Here is a 20793-nt window from a genome sequence, read left to right as displayed (position 1 = left end):
GTTGTTGCATATTTTGCTGTATATGCATCATCATGCCACCTGTCGTAATTGAAATTCTGGTGGTGTGGATGATGATGATAATGTTTGATCTTTTTTTTTTTCTTGTCAGGAGAGAGAGATTACAGAATACACCAGTTTGTGTATAAAACAGTGAAAAAATAAACCTTAGGGAGTAAAGCTACAAATAGCAAACGTAATATTTCATGAATTTGCTTTGGCTTTTGCATCAAAGCATCAATTCCTTACTTTTACCAAAAAAAGAACAAGAGTTGTTGAAAATATGATCTAGATCAACTTTTGAAACTATAAAAAAGGACAGACGGACTTTTTCTTAATTAGTTTACTCCGTTTCTCTCCCCTTTGTTTTTGCAAAAAATCATACCACTTTGTAAAATGTAAAACAGGGTAGAAAAAAGAATGAGCAGTCAATGAGGCGTTGAACTGCTGATTTACAACACTGCTACCAATATAAGGAAGGGTGGGACTAAGGAGAGTGGGTGGAACCAATAAAGGAAAGTAAGAGGGCCAATTACTTTTCAAGTAGGATCTTTTACCCATATGCATAGATATTAAAGACTTTATAGCTACTTTCCTATTGTATTTTTTGGATGTTTTATTTTCGTGAGAATCTTTTCAGATACATTTAGATTAGTCCTACACAATCTCTGTCTTAAGATAGATTACCAAAGTGTTTCACAGTCTATCTCTCATAACCACCAGTTACGGATCTCGGAGTTTTTCCTTGCTTTTACTTTTTGCATCCTATTGTTTTGTTCCATGTAGAGACAAATTAAATAAATAATAGGAACAGAAATTGCGTTTTCTTTCTTTCTTCCTCTTTCACCTTTCAAGTGTGGCAACCAATCTCTTTCTCTTTGGTTCATACTGTAATTAAGAAAGAATGCAATATTTTTACAACCCAGTCAGAGGTGATTCGAAAAGGTCTATTACTTTTATGCTTTGTCAATCTGGGGACAAGAGATAGTGCACACTAAGATCCTTTATCTCGCTTCAAGTTGAAAAAGATATCATCTACTAATATCATTTTCTATAAAGTATGCTTCTGGTTATCTATTAGATCTTACATTGACGAAACAGCAGCAATGTAGTAAATCCAGCAACAGCTCGAACAGCTTGAAACTATATTGCAACCTTTGATACGGATAGGCAGAGCTTAACGTGCTATTGAATTCAGATAGTTTCAATATGACAGTAACTGGCACTTTACTATAAGACCCACTTTATTCTTGTGCTTACTAAAATATCTTTGGTCCTCTTTCTTCCCTCCTTCTACTTGCCCTGAGCGACAAAATCATCCATTACCGGTTACGGCTATATATTTCAGCAAATTAGAAGAGAGTTAATACTAAAATGTCATGGAAGAGGGGGAGTATATATTTTATTATTTGTTGCTGCGTTCTTCCGTTTTAGGCAATGCAACAGCGGAGACTAAAATTGCCGCTGATAATTCGTCAATTAACACACATTATTGTTCTGGGGATATACTTGCTCTAAGTGTTAGGAAATATGCTATATGCATCAGAAGTGGAGGTCACTACATTGGCAAGCAATCTACTCATAGGGTGTCCTATATCCCACCAAACGATGATATAAAACATTGCAATACAGTTCCCACCAATGAGCACCTCCGCTTTTCAAATCAACACTTCAAACTTCAATTTTTAAATTTCTTTTTTTTTCTGTTGTTGCAATAGTTTATATACAGGACATCATTATGGACTTCTAAACCCAATTGAGCAATTACTGTCTTTGATCAAAGCTATTGGACAGCCCAGGTGTTACTTAAAGCAACCTGTAATCAAACATGTTTGCTACATTAGAACAAGATAGCCTTCGGTTGTTAGAAAAGATCACACTGCAAAAGCTAACCTTCCCCAACTATTAGGTCTAGAATAACTTCATGTATTAGTCATATGCAGATGTTAAACAGCGCGGAAAATGAAAACAATTAAAATGTCATCATCCATCCATCTCTCACTCTTTCTCGCGCTCTCACCTCGACAAAAATTTTTCAAAATGTATTGTGTTACAATTTGACATAAACCAACCAACAAAGAAAAAAAAATATCAGACCAGATTTCATTTTTTACTTCTTCTTCTTCTTTATCAATAAAACATATATATTTAAATAAGATCTAGAGGACACTCACTCATCTTCAATTAGGTCTTTTACTTTCTAAATTTATTGTTTTGGCTACATTTCCTATTTCAAAGATGGAGTCTGTCATCAAAGTTTCCATGTCGGTCTGCCCATTTGTTCAATCTACTTCGACCCAAGCAATGCGTCAATTGAGTAGATCTTCAGGTGGTTTAGCTCAACGTGCTCGCCAATGTCCTTACATGGCTAATGCACTTCACGCTCAAGAGCAACAACAACAGCACCAAGCCACCAGATCTTACTCTTCCGCTACCAACCCAAGAAGAGCAAGTGTCAGTCGTTCAGCTACTCCTAATGTTGATGCTTCAGCTTTTGTTCCACCTCCACCAGCATCACCATACCGCTTGACAAATGACAAATTGACTGGTGCTCAAATCAACTTTACTGGAAATGAGAAGAAATTTGATTTCCAAGGATTTTTGAACGAAGATTTGAATAAAAAGAGAACCGATAAGTCGTACCGTTTCTTCAACAACATCAACCGTTTAGCGAATGAGTTTCCAAAAGCTCATCGTGCTCAAGAGGAGGATAAAGTTACCGTTTGGTGTTCAAATGATTACCTCGGAATGGGAAAAAATGAATCAACCTTGAATGAAATGAAACGTGTTTTGGACAAGTATGGGTCCGGTGCCGGTGGAACTAGAAACATTGCTGGCCATAATGCCCATGCCATAAAGTTGGAGTCTGAATTGGCGGCTTTGCATAAGCATGAAGCGGCGTTGGTTTTCAGTTCATGTTTTGTTGCCAATGACGCCGTGTTGTCATTATTTGGACAAAAGATTAAAGACTTGGTCATCTTTTCTGATGAATTGAACCACGCATCTATGATTCAAGGTATTAGAAACTCTCGTGCAAAGAAGCATATTTTCAAGCACAACAACTTGGCCGATTTGGAAGAGAAATTGGCTCAATATCCAAAATCAGTTCCTAAATTGATTGCATTTGAATCGGTTTATTCAATGTGTGGGTCTGTAGCTCCTATTGAAGCCATTTGTGACTTGGCTGAGAAGTACGGTGCTGTCACCTTTTTGGATGAAGTTCACGCTGTTGGTATGTATGGTCCACATGGAGCCGGTGTTGCTGAACACTTGAACTTTGAAGCTCATTTGAAACTGGGTATCAACCCCGCTGAAATTGAAACGGTCATGAACAGAGTCGACATGGTTACCGGAACACTTGGTAAGGCTTATGGATGTGTTGGAGGTTATGTTACTGGTAAGGCCAACATGATTGATTGGTTTAGATGTTATGCTCCTGGATTCATCTTTACCACTAGTTTGCCACCAGCAGTTATGGCCGGTGCCGCTGAGTCAATTCGTTACCAAAGAGCTACATTGAAGGATCGTATTGCGCAACAGAAAAACACGAGATATGTCAAGGACAATATGAACAAGTTGGGATTGCCTGTTATTCCTAACCCATCCCACATTGTTCCAGTTTTGGTGGGTAACGCTTATGATGCAAAGAGAGCCTCTGACTTGTTATTAGATAAACACAGGATTTACGTTCAAGCTATCAACTTCCCAACTGTGCCAATTGGTGAAGAGAGATTGAGAATCACACCTACTCCAGGTCATGGGCCAGAAATCTCTAATCATTTGATTGAAGCTGTTGACGACGTGTTTAATGAATTGAGCTTAAAGAGAATCAACGACTGGACCCAAGCCGGTGGTTTATGTGGTGTTGGCCAGGCTGATTCTGCTCCAATTCAACATATTTGGACTGATGAACAATTGGCATTAGCTGATACTGATTTGAACCCAAATGTTGTTGACCCAATCGTCGCCCCATTGGGTGTTTCATCAGGTGTCACTTTGTAGGGGCTTCACCGAGCTTTTAACAGGATTGAAAAACAGTCTTGATCCATTTTTATATTACGTATTACGTTTCTTTGTTTATCTGAAATATATGCCAGTATCGCTTCAAGTACAACTTCTATGGTAGTTTTTCAACACGCGAGATCGAAAAATAAAAAATAAAAAAATAAAATAAAAACGTAAACAAACTAAAAGCTATAAAAGTACCAGAATAGCTAAATCCATTAAGTCCTCAGATCACCCTACAATAGTGCTTCTCCCCCCATAATGTCCCTCGATAAACCACAGGTAATTAAGCTTTACGTTAACCGGATAGTGAATTCATTAATACCTGCTCAGCTTGGTGAAGAGTACATTCAAAGTGTTGCCAATGAGCTATATACGTCATTAATCAGAGCTCAACCTATAAGTGAAGATATATCACACATTATCAACAAATACAAACAGGATTTTCTCAGCAATGGCTTGAAACAAGAATGGGCCCAGTTTCAAACACTAATAAACACACTAACTCAACATCGATCATTGGATCAAATTGCCAATTATTTAGTGTTTTTTGATACCTTGCGAGATACCAACACTGATGAACGCTTGAATGACACCAACAGAGGTGATACCACCACCGATTTAGCTCCAATAAATACGAACGATAAAACACTAGCTCAAATAATCCAACCGTATTACGAAACTTTGCCTGAAGAGACAATATTAACCTATTTGCCGTATACTTTAATGGGTCTAGATTCAAAATTGTTTACATTTTCAAATGACTTTAAACGAATTGAGATACCACAGTCAATAAACAATAGCTATAGTTCATTCTTGAAAACGTTGTTTGAATATGCTTTGTTGTACAAACAATTGAATGTTTTTGTTGACAGGCATAAAGGTAGGCTATCACTGGCTATAAAAGGAGCATTCGTTGCGTTATTGGAAACTGAGTTGCAACGGTATACTCAAGACTTGAATCAGGTGTTTAGCAAACAGCCACCTAGTATATTGTTTGTTTATCATGCAATTTATGAGTGGATTTTTACTTTTCGTTTCTTGTACCGTGTCTCAATCAAAATGGAACAATTGGATGGGTACCGTTTCCTTAATGATGTTTACAAGTTTACCAAATTTGGTGATAAGCACGTATCGAATATTGCCATAATGACATTCAATTTAATTGTTAAACCCTATTACAATATACTCGAATTTTGGATCATTAAAGGCGAACTAGTTGATCGTAATCAAGAATTTTTCATATCTTTCGACAAAGATGGCGACAATTTCAACCAAATAATCAAGTATCATAGTGACAAAGTACCCGAATTTATTCAATTAGCAGATAAGATTTTCCAAATTGGTAAAACATTAATCTTTCTCGACAAGTATTGTCAAGAATTGAAATTTGTTGATGAGTTTAATGTCAAATATTCAACTATTATCTTTACCAACCATAATGGACTAGCATCGATGACGACTAATGAAACGATTGATGTAATCGACCAACAGTATGACGAAGTGCTTACGTTTTTCACGAAATTGGTTCACCAAAAATACCATTTCTTCACTCACTTGTCGAATTTTAAAAACTACTACTTAATGGAGGTCAATGAGTTTATCGAATCGATAATCATCAAGGGAGATTCTACATTCAATTTACCCTCGTTGGATATAACTTCAAGTCAGTTACACCAGGTACTACACGATGCAATCCAAATATCATCAGTTAAGACGCGCAATAACGTCGATCGCATTGATTCCAAGATTTTCAACCCGCAACTGGGAACATTCGGATGGGATTCGTTCTTGATTGATTATAAGATTGCCGATTTGCCCATATTTGACTTGTTGGAACCATCTATAGTCAAATACCTCAAGGCGTTTCATTTTTTTTGGAAACTACGCCATTTGCAAATGCTTTTGCGGTCCAATTACTTGGAGTTTAATCAATTAAACTTGAAAATCACCGGTCGTGTGAGAAGTAACTATAGAAAAGTGATTGCCAATATCAATGCAGTCAATATTATGCGCCATCATTTGGTTAAATTCTTGGATGATTTAGTAGCTTACTTATCATACGATGTGGTGGAAACTTCTTTCAATTGCAATATTGTCGACAAATTTTTCCATCATAATCAGAACAAAGTGGTGTTGGATAAACTGTTTATGAAGTTGCCGGAAAAGGAGACTGGTTTACTCCCTGTCAACAAGCTTACTATTGACGAACTTATATCGGTGCATGATAAATGCCTTGATGATATTGTGTATACAAAGCTATTCAATGGATTAACAAAGGGTGCCAAGACAAGCATTAGTTTCATCGATCAAATTTATGAGATGTTGCAGTCGATATTTAGTTTTATCAATACTAGTCAGGAATACTTGTCGATGGTGGAAACTTTCTTGGTTCTCATCGATAGTCGAGATGCTTTTGAAGGAATAGATCAAGAGGAAGAGTATCAGTTGGAGAAGGACATTGATGAAGTATTGAGTCGAATGACTAAATTGTGGAAGAAGATTAGAGTCGACATTTTCAATGGCGAATATCAGTCGTTGCTTGATGGGTTTAAAGACGATTTGAAGTTGGATAATGACTTGAAAGAGTTGGGCAAGTGTCTATGATATTGCAGGTTTAGAGAAAGGTTGGATTGGTTGAATTCATGAGAGAAATTAGAGTCATTACAAAAGTTTGAAATCAAATGAGAGAATATACTAGCAAATAAAAACACACTGCCAATTAAATAAGGGTAGGCACCTTCTGTCATTGGATCAAGCCTTTCAGAACTGTAATCTATTACCAAAGACTTTTTGAGATCTTCATCATCATTCTGAGGGCAATAATTCCCGGGCGGAATACTGAAATTTCACATGCAAATAACTCCATATGAAAATAGGCCAATTTTGATATTTATATTTCTCAACAACAAAATCAGGCTTAACAGTACTATCATCCTTGTGTACGTAGACTATGATTGTGACTACCATATATGGAGCCATAAGGAGACACGTATTTGTCTCTAATTCAACCTTACCATCCAATGTGCCACAATAAACGAAAAAAAAAAACAATCTTCACAATTTACTTTCTAACCACCTCTACAAAGTCGTTACACGTTTTAAAATCCAAAAATGTCTACTGGTTATTCTTGAGTAGTAAGTTCGTTTTGGAAAAGCCTATTTTCATTACCCTCAATCTTGTACATTGGATTGAAATCAATTTCAACAATATCCAATAAAGGCTTGAGGTAATGATATGCTACTTCTTTATTGGGTTGGGTCTCAATGGTAATATCGTAATTCAGAGCTGGCAATTTGAATCGCTTTCCTGGTTCGTCGGTGGTTAAAAAATGTTTCCATTTCATTTTCTGCAACCCTTCTGACCCAACATTATTTCAATTAAACGTCCATTGAGAATTGTACTCCTCAACCTTGTGATACAGTTTCAAATTAGGTCTTGTTGACGAGAGCGTGGATTTCATTCAAAGGCAACATTCAAGTTGAACAACTGTAAAAATTTTGACAGCAATTAAACTGTGGGTCAATTGGGTAAACTCTAATTCAGGTTCAGGCAATCTCTGCCATCCCTGCTCCATGTACAGGTATACTTAATGAATAAAGTAGCTGGAAAGACAAGACACAGGAGTCCTCGGGAAAAGGGGTACATTTATTATACCTGAATCCAACGTGAATAAGTTTCCCGTGTCCTTGTCAATCCACTTGAACAAATTCACCTTTTCGGTGTTCATCTTTGTCAACTTTGTCTTCCATATCGTAGTTATCAATTCATCTACTCCATCTTTGTGGATCTCTTCTAAACCTTACTGCTGAAACATATGAAGAGCTTCATAAAGTGGTGTCTCTGTTCTTGGAAATTGTTGCAGAGTGGTTTGAGCAATTAACTTGGTCTGCTATTTGCATTGAAGTGCCAGGAACAACTTGATCTTTGCAGCGTGGATCATGCTGTTTGTGGCAACACCCTTTCCAGTTTCAATCATACTGTTTGTTGTAATGCTCTTTCAAGTAGAAAGCACATAAAATAATCTTCCCTTTCATTTCGCCTCCAGACAATAAGACCAAACCTCATGGATTTTTGTTTGTTATGACAAATTATCTTTGCCATTGATCGCTACTTTTTGAAGATAAATAGGCAAAGGACAATGCAAAACCAAAATTGTGGGATGTAACTTCCTAACGATCCACAAAACAAAGATAGAACACTTCGAGGTCATTGGTATAGATATTTCTAAGCTTTGCAGTCTTGCGCTTTACATCTTCTTCCGTTTATCTTTTGATGTTAACTGTACCCAAACTCTCAACAAAAAACCATAAAAATCGCACCTTTCTTTACACATTTTGAACCAAACTCTTTTTGATAAACTTAGCAGGGGTTATTCCGACTGTATTATCTTCCAAATCATAATGCAAATAGGAATTTCCGATAAAATCATCCCCCATTGAACTGTACCCATCGCCATCAAAGATAGTAAAAGCATATGTATCTTGATCAGACCTCTTCTTTGATGCAGCAAATTGTTTTACAGTGAGGATAAAATCGGACACCAGTGCGGTAACATTAGGCCCCTTGGGGAAATTAAAGCAAATATTTTTCTTGCTTCGTTTCCAACCACAATCAACAGTATAGGTTTCCAACTCTTCGTCATAGGTTCCATTCAGTTCTTTTGCTATGCCTTCAATTATGATTGGTAAATAAGAATACGTGGATCCTATGTCTAACAATAGTTCAAACGTATCTTCCAACTTCATATCACACATGAGCAATTGTCAAAAAACTGTCACTCAACTGAAAGATCATTTATAAGCCCCCAGAACACAAAGCTTACAGAATGATCTTTTGCTGCTAACGAGTAATGTTATAGGGACTAGAAGCTTCAGCGGGACTGAGTGTTATATATTTATAGTCGCCAGTGATCAAAATCGTCTTCTTCTAGATGCACTAGTTATGCGGCAATGCTTCTTTGACTGTCCACTTTATAATCACTCGACTGTTGGTAAAGAACACAGACGTAGATTGAAAAGATGGTTGCTCACAACAAGGATTGGGGTCATTAGTTCGTAAAAGTCAAGAAGCAATGAGGCGCCTACTGAACCCTTTGATTTTTCAAAAGCCCCATCCCATTCCTTCAGTGTTGAAGTTCAACATCATACAGAGGAGCTGTAAAATTAGGCTTTAAAATGAAAAATAAACTCCTTCTTTGCATCTACTGGTAATGTCACCCTACTGGCTCCACTGGCAATTGACGTAAGAAATGGCGCTACAGGTAAATGCGTTGGGATATGTACTATTTATCCCTCCATTTAGAGCGTATATTCCACAAAATATACTATATATCAGTCAATCTAAACAGGTTTGTGGTCCAAACGAACTGTAAATGTAACTTAGCCTTTCATTGGTACTGATTGCAAACCTTTCAATGTATTGGTAGCGTTCTAGCAAAAATTTCACTCAATGATGTAATCTTTTTTCTTTTTTTTTTTCCTCACTTTTGCTGCAATATTTCCGGCATTTAAATCTCAGTCTTTCTGGCTTACTCGGAAATCAAATCACCTTATCTCTTTTGCTAGGGAAAGACGCCACACACACTTACACACCCACACACATCAATTGCTATCCAATGACGACAGACACCTCTGATGAGGTGCTCAAATTTGTGCTATTTCAACTGAAACATATCAGACTATACAATTTACCGTCCAATTTATTAAATCAATTAAAAACAGGTAATGGAATCGAAGAACAAGTCGAATGCATATGGTCCGGTACTATCAAATTAATTCGAGAAATCAATCGGGATAATGGGGTGGCTAATGAGAATGAAGATAAAAAGCAGTCTCATACAATACCGGCGTTTACCCAACACCGATTGAAATTGGAGTATATCAACGATGCCAATTCGCAATCACAAAAACTTTGGGGCGAGACTTGGTATGTGCCGATTAATAAGAGCCTCAAAGCAGAATTAGGGTTACGGCCTGACGATGAGGATGTAGACACCGAAGTTGAGACAAGTAAAATCAAAATGGAGCAAATTAAAAGTGTTGCCAATGATGGCACCGATACAATTCGAGAACTTTCGTACGAATTGGGAATTGTATCCACCCAATGGTTTAGGGTTGTTGTACAATTGCCCGATTCAGGGTTTCATCCATTGATTGAAGATGGATCAGGAACTGCCAGCGGAGGCAATGGACCACAGGTAGCACTACTATTGCGGTTCAAACATGATATTGACTCTGAAGAATTTATAGAGCAATTGGAAAACTACAACATGAGATTTGATCATTTACAGCGACAATACTATTATGATAAATGGGCAGAGATACTAGATCAAGACACGGTGCTGAATGAAGACGTTAAATCCAAAGAGTCAGGGTTGGACCCGTACTATGAGGATTTAAGTCTAAGCGACAACGAAAACAACTATGAGGCAAAGGACAAACAATCGCGAGTTAGTCAAAGTTCAGAGAGTGAAGACGATGATTTTGGTGATTTTATTAGTAAATAAACATGATAGCTCTATAAAATTTCCACTGTAGATACTGCTTTTGCTTATCTGCGCTGTTGTGACTGATGTTGCTGCTGCTGTTGTTGTTGCTGTTTCTTCTTATAATACATCTTTTGAATCAATGGATGATGGGAGTCTAATTCTTTATTCTTATTTCTGCTGTATTCAATGTAAGCCATGTCCTCACCACCGGCCAATCCCGCCAATGAACCAGCCGACCTAGTGGCACCATTTTGCTTGCCGTTTTCCATCCTCATTCTTTGTTCTCTTGGAATGAAGTTGGTATCAGCATCATCACCTATTTCCAAGCCGGCAGCATCTTCATTCTTCAACAACACTTGTTGCAATAATTCTCGACGTTCTCTAGCTGAAGCGTAGGCTAAATCAGGCAACTGCTCCATCCCACTCAAATGCGTAATAACCTTGAAAGCATAACCTTGATCAACTAAAAATGCTTGTCTCTTAGTGGAGTAGTACATCTCTTGAGTGTCTTTGGAAACCAAGGAGTAGAAAAAGGCATTAAATCCTTCATCGTTACGTCTTTTGGCCCGCAAAATTCTTCCCAACCGTTGAGCCTCTTGTCTTCTGGAGCCGTAATGAGAAGATATTTGGATTAAACAGGTAGCCTCGGGTAAATCAATAGAAGTGTCCCCAACTTTAGATAAGAAAATGGTGTTGATTTGATCATTATGTTGAAAGTTTTGTAAAATCTTCATTCTCTCCTGTTGTGGTGTAGATCCGTATATGAATGGCTTTCCAAGCTTCAATGCATACTCCTGAAGCGCATACACATTATCACTAAACACGATAATCTTATCACCTCTCTTTTCATGATAGTGTATCAAAAATTGGCACGCTTGGAACTTAGTAGGATTCATAATGTACAAAAGCATTCTTTTTCGGGCACTTTCTCGCAAATACTCTTGATAGAATTCTGCCGTCATTGGACACCACACTTCAGCACATTGAACGTTAGCTATGTGGCCTTTTTGGGCCAAATCCATCCAATTTGCCTCATACAACTTTGGCCCAATCAAGAAATTTAAATCGTCAATCTTGTCATCTTCACGAACTAAAGTCGCTGTGAGACCAAGTTTGGCATGTGCAGCTATAGTTGTAACAACACGCCTAAACATATTTGCTGGCACGACATGCACTTCATCTAATATGATGAACCCCCACTCCCTAGATCTGAGAAAATCCATAACCTTTTGCGAATCATGAGACCTGTTACGAGTGTTTGCAACCATTGAATACGTAGAAACTACAAGTCCGGATTCACTGGCAAACATTTCTTTATTCTCTGAAGTGAAAACAGCAACATTCTCCGGTTGTATAGTACACCATTGTAAAAATTGTTGCCTCCATTGCATGACCGATACCGACGAGGTGCACAACACAATAACAGATTTTCGTATCGTGCAAGCAGCAGTTATCCCAACCAATGTCTTACCTGCACCACAGGGAAGCACAATAATACCAGATCTTGCTCTTCCGTTACCAAACATTTTCGACAAAGACTTTTCTTGATATGGTCTGATTTGTGTCGATGGTTTCAAGTCAATCTCGAGGTCTGGGTTTCTCGCATCGTTACGGAAATCGTACTCCTCCAAAACTGGATAGTCTATTTCCTGACATCGTCTCTTTACAATTTCGACAGAATCATGCGAGATCTCAAACGAATGTACAGTATCTAAATCGTCATCGTCTTCTCGACTCCCCACCACAGAAGCAAAAATGTCTTCAGCTTCATTATTTGGTTTTGCTGCCTCGCCTGAGCCCTCTTTTCTCTTTGTACCGGGAATATCGATGTCCTTCTGCGGCGGAGCTGACTGCACCAAACCATTACTTGTAACTGTGTTTTCTGTAGACTGGATCCTTAAAGGCCCAATAACTTCATCTTTGAGCAACATTTGCAATATGTCTGCCTGTGTGCTTTCAACAAAGTACCTGTTGTTTTTCAAAACTAGCTTGATCTTACCATACGATACGGTTGCTGCTTTGATGAATTCTACTATCGCGTCTGTCACGGGCACTTTTGACAACCGATTCAACACAGAGATGATATCATTCGTTTCTAATCCCACGGAAACTGCTGCATATAGCGAAAAGGGGGTTATCTTGTACTCATGTATGTGTGACGGTCTTGAAATAGGTTCTGCGATTGTGATCAAAAAATCTTGCGCTTGCTCTGCCAATGGCGAAAATGACTCTAATATGATTCTCATATCGTTTGGAGAAATCCATAATGGCCGAGTAAAATGATCTGGTTTCAACTTGAGATATGAAAAATCAGATGAACCAAAAGACTTTGACACTGCATCGGGTATGTAACCTGCTGGTAAATCAGGAGTAATGTCTAGTAGGTCATCGTCGGAAAAGATTGGCTCCTGCAACAGACCCTTAACTGAGTTTACAGCCATACGTGCCTTTCTTCTCTTTAGTTCCTGGACATCGCTATCATCAGTTGCTTTGTTGGCCTTCCTCTTTTTGGGTGTGCCATAATCATCATCATCTACGTCAACATATCCTTCGTCGGAAAAGTTTTCATCATCAAGCTCAGCGTAGTTGACTGACTGTGATCTCCTGGACATGATATACAATTTTTGATCCTTTATGAAAAACTCGTAAAGGTTTGAATTAAGGATGAGAAGATATGATTTGTAATGGCTTTTGCCTTTTATCATTCATTTGATTTCTTTTTTCATGTAAAACGAGAGAGGCGTGTAGATTTTACAATTATGTATCCTTTTTTGGCAGCCAAAATGCTTTTAAAAATATGTAAATCTATCTATTCTATTCACAACTGTACATTAGTAAAACAGATCTAGTCGGTAAACTTGTAGGACCCACTGGCAAAAGTAATGCTACCTCCTCGGTAACTACCTTTTTTCATTTTGTTTTTATTCTTGGTGAAATCTTTTCCTCTAACTTGCAACAACCTTTCACTAGCCTTTTCACCCCATGTTCCAGCGGCCCCTTTGTATGTGTTATCTTGCAAGGCCTTGTCTTCAAAAGAAATCTTTGTCCTGTCTATTCTTGAAAAATGCCTTCTTTGTCCTGGCTTGAGTTCTGGTTCAGGGGTGGCTGGTGTAGAGTTTGAAGTGATGGATTCGGTAACTGATGAGCTAGCTGAAGAGCTAGGTTCAACTTTGGCCTTCTTTGTCTCATGCTTGGCTTTGGTGTCTTCTAGTTTTCTCTTTTTGGTGGATGATTTTGAATCAGAATCAGAGTCTGAATCTGACTCGCTTGAAGAATCGGAAACATCCGAGTCTGAGTCTGAGTCTGATGATGAGCTTGATGAGCTTGATGAGCTTGATGAGCTTGATGAGCTTGATGAACTTGATGAACTTGAAGAGTCGGAAGCATCAGAGTCTGACTCTGAACCTGAAGATGATGACGAGCTTGATGAATCTGAGTCTGAATCTGAGTCTGAATCTGAGTCTGAGTCTGAGTCTGATTCTGAGCTAGATGAGCTGGAGGAAGAGTCGCTATCCGAAGATGAGCTCTCAGAAGGTGGTAAGTCAACTGACTCGGACTTCCTCTGAATCTTGCTATCTGGGCCTTTGGCTTTAACATCTTCTTCGTCGTCACTTTCGTCACTGGAGCTTGAAGATTCTTCATCTCCTGAACTGCTCTCATCATCACCCTCAGAACTGCTATCAGAAGAATCAGACACCAGTGTTTCACTTTCACTAATCCCTAACTGGTTAATGAAGTCAAATACTTTATTGGCTGTCTTTTTGTCAAGCAGCTGAACGTCCAAGCTTTCTGCCAATTTAGTCAAGACCTTGTCGTCCAAACCTTTCAAGTGCTTGTCATTTTTGACAATCTTTTTGAGATGATCAAGGATTTCTGTCAACTTTAATTCGATTGTCACTGTCATATCAAACTGAATTTGCCTGGTGTTGAATAGATATTTAGCTAATGGGAAGATGAGATGAGAGAGTTTGGAACTTTTTTTTTCTTTTTGGTTGTAAAAATATTTATCTTACACAAAAATAGAGAATTAGAAATAGAAATTGCAAAAGCTCTTCCAGGTATTGCATGGTTGAGAGTTGGGAGTCACTATCGGAAGAAAAAGCTTGTAGAGTCAAACAGTCCAAAAAGCTGAACTTCAGACTACAATAACGTGGTTAAGCAAATATATAATTTTAAACATGCACTCTAAAAACTTATGCGACAGAGCCTTGAAGTTTCACAAATGGCTCTGGTGCAATAGTTCAAGCTCTATAACTTGCTGTTAGCTTTTTTCACACTCGTATCAAATGGCAGATGTTTCTTAGTATCAAACCCGTAAACGTTATCCAAGTCAAGATTCAAAAGTGAATTATATTGTTGGTCACGGAGGGTTTTTCTATCGCCCTTTAACCCAATTTCTGGAATCGTTGATAGTGTGCTTTTGAAATCTTGGTCTCTTTTTACCAAAGCATCATTGATAATCTTTATCACTTCGTCTGGTTGTTCAGAGTTTACTAAATGTTGTCCCTTTTCGATATTTGTAGCCCCTGCTAGCATATCTGGCCGGATGGCAGAACGAATCCACTCTACACTTTCTCGTGCATTCCAGTTAGCATCCCCTCCAACAACATGGAATACGGGGACCCTAATCGAAGGTAACGCCAACATACCTTTTGGAATAGACAAGAAAGAGCTCAAGTATGTTCTGACTTGGCTCACCTTCAGACACTTGGTTTTATACACATTATTTCCCTCCTCATTCTTTGTCTTGTAAATTTCATCAGCAATGTAATCCTGCAATACATCAGGCTGGAAACGTTTGGTGAATGAGTACTTTTCGAAATAGTCTCTGGCATCTTGTTCAGTATCAAAAGCATCCATCATTAAACCGATTAACTTTTTAAACAGTTTATTGAATCTTGCTTCTGTTTCGTTTGTTCTATAGATAACCGGTTCTATAGCTACAACTGCGTCAAAGAGTGCTGGCTCCAAAAATGCTGCGTACAAAGCAATAAACCCACCCATCGAATGACCAATAATAACGGTTCGGGTCTCGAAATTATTCTCCATATCTCCTGTGGTGGCTATTTCGTGTTTTATAATGTCATTAACGTCTTTAGCACCATCATCCCACATATAAACACCACCTAATTTTCCTTCGTTTGCCAAGCTTGAATCACCATGTCCAATGGCATCCATGGCAATTACAGTGTCCAAGTGCCAAGGAGCATCACCTGATTGTGAAATCTGGTACAACACCTTAATTAAATAGTTCCATACTGATTTGTTGAACCCAGTCCCGTGGCAAAACACCAAGTTGAAACACAATTGAGACTTAGAACGAGGACGATTAGATTTGTACTTGTTATACACAATAGTCAAATCCTCAGCGTCTTTGGCAACCAATGTACTGCCTGTAGCTCTTGTTGGATGAGCCTTGACTTGTTTTGTTTCGAGTGTGAACAACATTGTCCTATGGTATATAGCCGGCAATATGAGTACATGCGCTGTGCAAGAAACGTCGCTTTTATATCTCGGCAAAAGTGGCAGATGCGTGTGTGTGGGGGAAAAGGAGCTTTGCGCAAAAACGGAGAAAGGAGTTAATCAAAATGGTAGTGCCGACATACAGTATTTTACTTTACAGGTAGGGGCTCTTCAAATTAAACAACATAAGCAGGAACGAGGTAGTAAACTCCGTTCATAGAGGGGTGAGAGGGAGAAATTTTTTTTAATCAAATTATTGTTAGATGTATGTAGTGGATCCAAATTAAGAATAGATTATTTCACTAACGCTTGACTTTGGCAGGAGAATCAGTGGAAACTTTGCAGTCTGTACGCTCATTAGCCCTTGTACTCGTGGTACAACAATGGGGTTCCAACAACTTCGTCCCCATTGTTTCTTTCCCTTTGTAGATTCAATCTCGAAACTGCTCTTTCTTCATGTGCGGATTTTATAAACTGCTGCGCGTCGTATAAAAAATCAAAAAAAAAAAATAATGAATAAATAGAAAAGAAAAGAAAGTTTATTTTGTGCGTCATCTGAAAATTGCAAAATTGAAAATTTTCAGTCACATTCATATTACAACTTCTCTTGACTTTTCATTCTACAACCAAATAGTCCCTGGTTATGACATCAAGTAAAATCACAATTCTCAGAACAGTACACCAAGTGAGGCAATGGAGAGCTCAGTTCTTTTTAAATAACCAATCAGTTGGGTTTGTTCCAACTATGGGTGCATTACATGCAGGTCATTGTTCATTAGTATCACAGTCGTTGCAAGAAAATGACAAGACTATAGTATCCATCTTTGTCAATCCTTCACAGTTTGGGCCAACTGAGGATTTGGACAAATACCCTAGAAGTTTGGACCGCGACTTGGAGATCTTGGAATCACAGTTCAAGAGTAAACCTGTCGATGCAATTTTCGTTCCCAAAGTTACCGAAATGTACCCTAGTGGTATTACGCTAGATGTCGAAAATCAACGCGGTACCTTTGTCACCGTTCATGGATCAAGCGAACAACTTGAGGGGGTTACTCGGCCACAGTTTTTCAGAGGAGTTGCCACTGTTGTCACCAAGCTTTTGAATATTGTACAACCCACGAGAATCTACTTTGGCCAAAAGGATGCTCAGCAATGCGTAGTCATCAAGAACTTGGTAAAAGATTTGCACATCCCTACTGAGGTAAGAGTTTTGCCAACTTCAAGAGAAAGTAACGGTTTGGCGATGTCGTCGAGGAATGAATATTTGTCTCAGGACATGAAAGATCGAAGCTCGGTCATTTACAAAGCCTTGAAAAATGGAGAAGCATTCTACGACGAGAGAAGAAACAAAAAGGAAGAAGTCAAAGCAAGTGAAATTCTTGCTAAAATAAGAAAAGTCATTGAAAAGGAGCCTGATTTTGACATCGAATACATTGCCATTAGTCATCCTGAATTTTTGACTGATCTTGAAACAGTGAAACCTGGCATGGGTGCAATCGTGTCTTGTGCTGTCAAAGTTCCAAAAGAGAATAGTGACGAAAAGGCGAGATTGATAGATAACATTGTTTTACAATAGAGCACATTTACGACTATAATGATGATGATTTTTGTTTTTTGTTTTTTTTGGAAGGGTGCAATTGAAAAAGTTTTGTACATAATTTATAAATGGTTGGTTGTGTTTTACATTCTCCTTCGTTTTCGGAACAATAAACTCTTTTTGTTTGTAGTCGAGGTCCCTTTGTTGTTGGAGGTTTGTGCTTTGGCATTCCGTTCCCCATACAATACCCGATCATTCTCAAGTTGGTGCTTGAATTCCTCCCCAGTGTGGATCCCCATTGTGTCGACTAATTTATCACGAGAGCTTTCAGGAACACCGTAAAATACATAGCCAAACTCTAGGAGCCACATGGGGTCAACGCAAGTAACACAGTTCATGTACTCCTTTGACGTCAAGATCAAATCGTGGTAAATGACAAAGTTCAGACCCAAGTTGCTGTTCAACAACCCACTAGTAGGGTGCAAATACATCTTCATATAGTTATGACGTAGGTTGATAAATTCGGGAGTTCCATTAACTCCCATTTTCACGAGCTTAGCCAGTTGATGGTAGTAAGCGGCACATAGGCACCTTCGAATGTCATCATCGTTTTTGGCCCTGTAGAAGGGTAGATTCTTCTTTTGCATTATATACGCCAATTGCTTTCTAATCTCTCTTGCGCGATACAAAGATTTATGCTGGATAAAGTTTCTATTGCACCACTCGTTGATTCTATTCCAATTACTGCCAAATTTGTTCATATTTGTTTCCCATTGTGTGTAAGCGTTAAGTAGCGTTAGGTGGTCTGACTCCGCCACAATGAACCTTTCTCGTGCCAGATCTGCCTCTTTGGCTCTTTCTTTTGACCGTTGGAAAATATTGGAAACACTCAACATAGCAACAATGGTGAGCACATCTTCGGAACAGCGAAAGTACAGCTCAGTTGACAACAAAATTAGCTTCGATAAAGAGGGCTCGATGGGGAACTGAATCATGTCACGTCCAAGTTTAGTCAATTCGCCGAAGTTGTCCAATGCACCCATTGCCCATAAATCGTATAATGAACAGTTGAGCAAATCCTTGGGGGGACTATCCAAAAATGGAAAATTGTTGATGTCATGTACATTCAACGACTTTAATAGTAACATTGTATTGCTCAAATTAGTCCTCTGAATTTCCGGTATAGGCTGCTGATACATATTTTGGGGATCGGTAGCTCTTTCCGTGTATAGTCTGTATGCAACACCAGCGCCGGTTCTCCCAGCTCTACCACTTCTTTGCTCTGCATTGGCTAAAGAAATGGGGACCACTTGTAATGTGTCCATCCCTAGTTTGGGGTTGTAAACCTTGACTTTGACTAATCCGCAATCAATGACATACTTGATACCATCAACTGTCAACGAGGTTTCGGCAATGTTTGTCGCAATAACAACTTTCCTCTTTTTTACACTTGACTTGTTGAATATTCTCTTTTGTAATTCTTGTGGCATGGTAGAGTAAATGGGCAAAATCTCTAAAGGCGGTGGGTTCTCCAACATTTCTAATTTTTCACGTAGTAGGCCACATGTGATTTCTATATCTTCTTGGCCAGTCATAAACACAAGAATGTCACCATCATTGACAAATTCGGATTTGGGGTCGCTTCCTTTGCTTAAATGAATGGAAAGGATCTGCTTTACTGTTGTTTCAACATAATCCATGGTAACATTCTTGTTGAAATAAACATCAACGGGGAACGTCCTTCCAGGAATGGTGAATTGCGGTGCTGCTCCAAAGAATCTGGTAAATCGGTCAGCATTCATTGTTGCCGAAGTCACAATTAATTTCAAATCTCGCCTTTTCGTTAGCAACCCTCTGAATAGCCCAAGAAGGATATCGGTGTTGAGAGATCTTTCGTGGGCTTCGTCAATGATAATGCAGCTATACTCGCTCAATGTATTATCGGCCAAGATCTCCCTTAACAAAATACCTTCAGTCATGTACTTTATAACCGTCTTTTGAGGATCTGTCTTGTCATCAAATCTCACTGAATATCCAACTTCTTTTCCTAGTTGCACTTGCATTTCTTCGCTGACTCTTTTTGCCACAGACATTGCTGCAACTCGTCTTGGTTGAGTGCATCCGATAATCTTTCGTTCATCTGTCGTCGTGGTGGCTAATCCTTGCTCGTAGAGGAATTGCGCTAGTTGTGTTGTTTTTCCTGAACCTGTTTCCCCAATGATTATTGTCACTTGATTGTCTCTAATTGTTGACACAACATCATCCTTCACGGCATACGCTGGAAGACTTTTCCTCTGTTTCTGGATGATATCAAAATCAATCTTTTGTTCTCCCTCATCCTGCTGCTCTCCAAGCTCTTCTACTTTTTCACTCTGTGCTACACCTGTTTTCTCTTTGACTTGTTTTGCCCTCTCCTGCTTCGACCTTTTTGTTTGCACCACCAACGACCCTTGCTTTGCCATTGATGCCAACTCTGAAGTGGAATCCTTTACTGGATCAACTGTTGGTCCTGCTCCTCTGATGCTCGAGCCTGATATCTGCAATGTTAAATGTTCCTTTACTTTTTCAAGGAATGGGGGGATCAACACATGGCTAGTTATCGGTATGCGATTGAAATCATTGCCAGGAGAATGATCATAGTCTATGTACTCCCCTTTTGAGTCGAAGTAGCCACCAGTGCTTTCGTTTGAAGAAATATTGGGTAGGTTTTGCTGTTTTACTCTTGAATTCCAAGACAATTTTTGACTTCCATTCTGCTGATTCGATGTGGGGCGGTGAGTTTGAATACGAGGCAACTCACAATCACTATTTTCCTTTGGTGACTCTCTTTTCACGTCACCAGGGGGCATCTCTTTGAGTTTCTCTGCATCCTCTTTCCTAAGCTTTTTGAACTTTGGTTGAGTGGGAGTGTTGTCTTTGGAATGTACTTTGATATTTGGACTCACAATCTCGTCCATATCATTATCATCATCATCGTCCTCAAATGATAGCCTAATTGCAGGTTTTCCAGACTTTTGAGTATTGAGTCGAGACTTTTTAGGTGCTGTGGCCGACAAAATAGACTTCGAAGCTTGTACACTATCATAAATGTCCTTTGCATGCTCATCGTTCTTTAATCCAATAATTTGAGTAAACTTTATAAAGTCATCGGGAGTCTTTCCTTGAGCTTGCGCAATCACTGTTTTTGTCAAAGACTCATTCTCAGGCTTGTTTAAATACAGTGCTAGTTTGTGCTTTATTTGCAGGGTTATATCATCTTCACCACTCATTCCTCTCACTGATAGGTAAAAAAAGCAAAAG

The 20793-nt window shown here is 38.7% G+C and overlaps 9 protein-coding genes across 9 annotated transcripts; 4 read left to right on the top strand and 5 right to left on the bottom strand. All coding sequences in view use genetic code 12, as the record gives it.

Moving 5' to 3' along the window:
* Nucleotides 1–2235: 2235 nt before the first annotated feature.
* HEM1 (5-aminolevulinate synthase) lies at nucleotides 2236–3999 on the top strand (the record flags this gene model as incomplete). Its single annotated transcript, XM_051816202.1, has 1 exon — nucleotides 2236–3999. The coding sequence occupies one exon, from the start codon at nucleotides 2236–2238 to the stop codon at nucleotides 3997–3999; it is 1764 nt and encodes a 587-aa protein (XP_051670433.1).
* A 264-nt stretch (nucleotides 4000–4263) lies between these two features.
* On the top strand, nucleotides 4264–6609 carry SPC98 (Spc98p; the record flags this gene model as incomplete). The annotated part of the gene is made up of 1 exon (XM_051816200.1): nucleotides 4264–6609. The coding sequence occupies one exon, from the start codon at nucleotides 4264–4266 to the stop codon at nucleotides 6607–6609; it is 2346 nt and encodes a 781-aa protein (XP_051670432.1).
* A 1722-nt stretch (nucleotides 6610–8331) lies between these two features.
* Nucleotides 8332–8751, bottom strand: CANMA_003973 (uncharacterized protein; the record flags this gene model as incomplete). Its single annotated transcript, XM_051816199.1, has 1 exon — nucleotides 8332–8751. The coding sequence occupies one exon, from the start codon at nucleotides 8749–8751 to the stop codon at nucleotides 8332–8334; it is 420 nt and encodes a 139-aa protein (XP_051670431.1).
* Nucleotides 8752–9620: 869 nt separating this feature from the next.
* CANMA_003972 (uncharacterized protein) lies at nucleotides 9621–10511 on the top strand (the record flags this gene model as incomplete). Its single annotated transcript, XM_051816198.1, has 1 exon — nucleotides 9621–10511. One exon carries the CDS (start codon nucleotides 9621–9623, stop codon nucleotides 10509–10511), a length of 891 nt encoding a protein of 296 aa, XP_051670430.1.
* A 44-nt stretch (nucleotides 10512–10555) lies between these two features.
* Nucleotides 10556–13105, bottom strand: CANMA_003971 (TFIIH/NER complex ATPase/helicase subunit; the record flags this gene model as incomplete). The annotated part of the gene is made up of 1 exon (XM_051816197.1): nucleotides 10556–13105. The coding sequence occupies one exon, from the start codon at nucleotides 13103–13105 to the stop codon at nucleotides 10556–10558; it is 2550 nt and encodes an 849-aa protein (XP_051670429.1).
* Nucleotides 13106–13338: 233 nt separating this feature from the next.
* On the bottom strand, nucleotides 13339–14397 carry SRP40 (Srp40p; the record flags this gene model as incomplete). Its single annotated transcript, XM_051816196.1, has 1 exon — nucleotides 13339–14397. The coding sequence occupies one exon, from the start codon at nucleotides 14395–14397 to the stop codon at nucleotides 13339–13341; it is 1059 nt and encodes a 352-aa protein (XP_051670428.1).
* Nucleotides 14398–14741: 344 nt separating this feature from the next.
* On the bottom strand, nucleotides 14742–15941 carry CANMA_003969 (triglyceride lipase; the record flags this gene model as incomplete). The annotated part of the gene is made up of 1 exon (XM_051816195.1): nucleotides 14742–15941. One exon carries the CDS (start codon nucleotides 15939–15941, stop codon nucleotides 14742–14744), a length of 1200 nt encoding a protein of 399 aa, XP_051670427.1.
* A 658-nt stretch (nucleotides 15942–16599) lies between these two features.
* Nucleotides 16600–17532, top strand: PAN6 (pantoate--beta-alanine ligase; the record flags this gene model as incomplete). Its single annotated transcript, XM_051816194.1, has 1 exon — nucleotides 16600–17532. The coding sequence occupies one exon, from the start codon at nucleotides 16600–16602 to the stop codon at nucleotides 17530–17532; it is 933 nt and encodes a 310-aa protein (XP_051670426.1).
* A 104-nt stretch (nucleotides 17533–17636) lies between these two features.
* On the bottom strand, nucleotides 17637–20762 carry CANMA_003967 (DEAH-box RNA helicase; the record flags this gene model as incomplete). The annotated part of the gene is made up of 1 exon (XM_051816193.1): nucleotides 17637–20762. The coding sequence occupies one exon, from the start codon at nucleotides 20760–20762 to the stop codon at nucleotides 17637–17639; it is 3126 nt and encodes a 1041-aa protein (XP_051670425.1).
* Nucleotides 20763–20793: the final 31 nt, after the last annotated feature.

This window comes from Candida margitis (assembly GCF_024628925.1).
Source record: "Candida margitis strain CBS 14175 chromosome Unknown scaffold48, whole genome shotgun sequence".
Lineage (NCBI taxonomy): Eukaryota > Fungi > Ascomycota > Pichiomycetes > Serinales > Debaryomycetaceae > Lodderomyces > Lodderomyces margitis.
The sequence above is the reverse complement of the archived record's forward strand: the minus strand, read 5'-3'. Positions and strand labels throughout refer to the sequence as shown.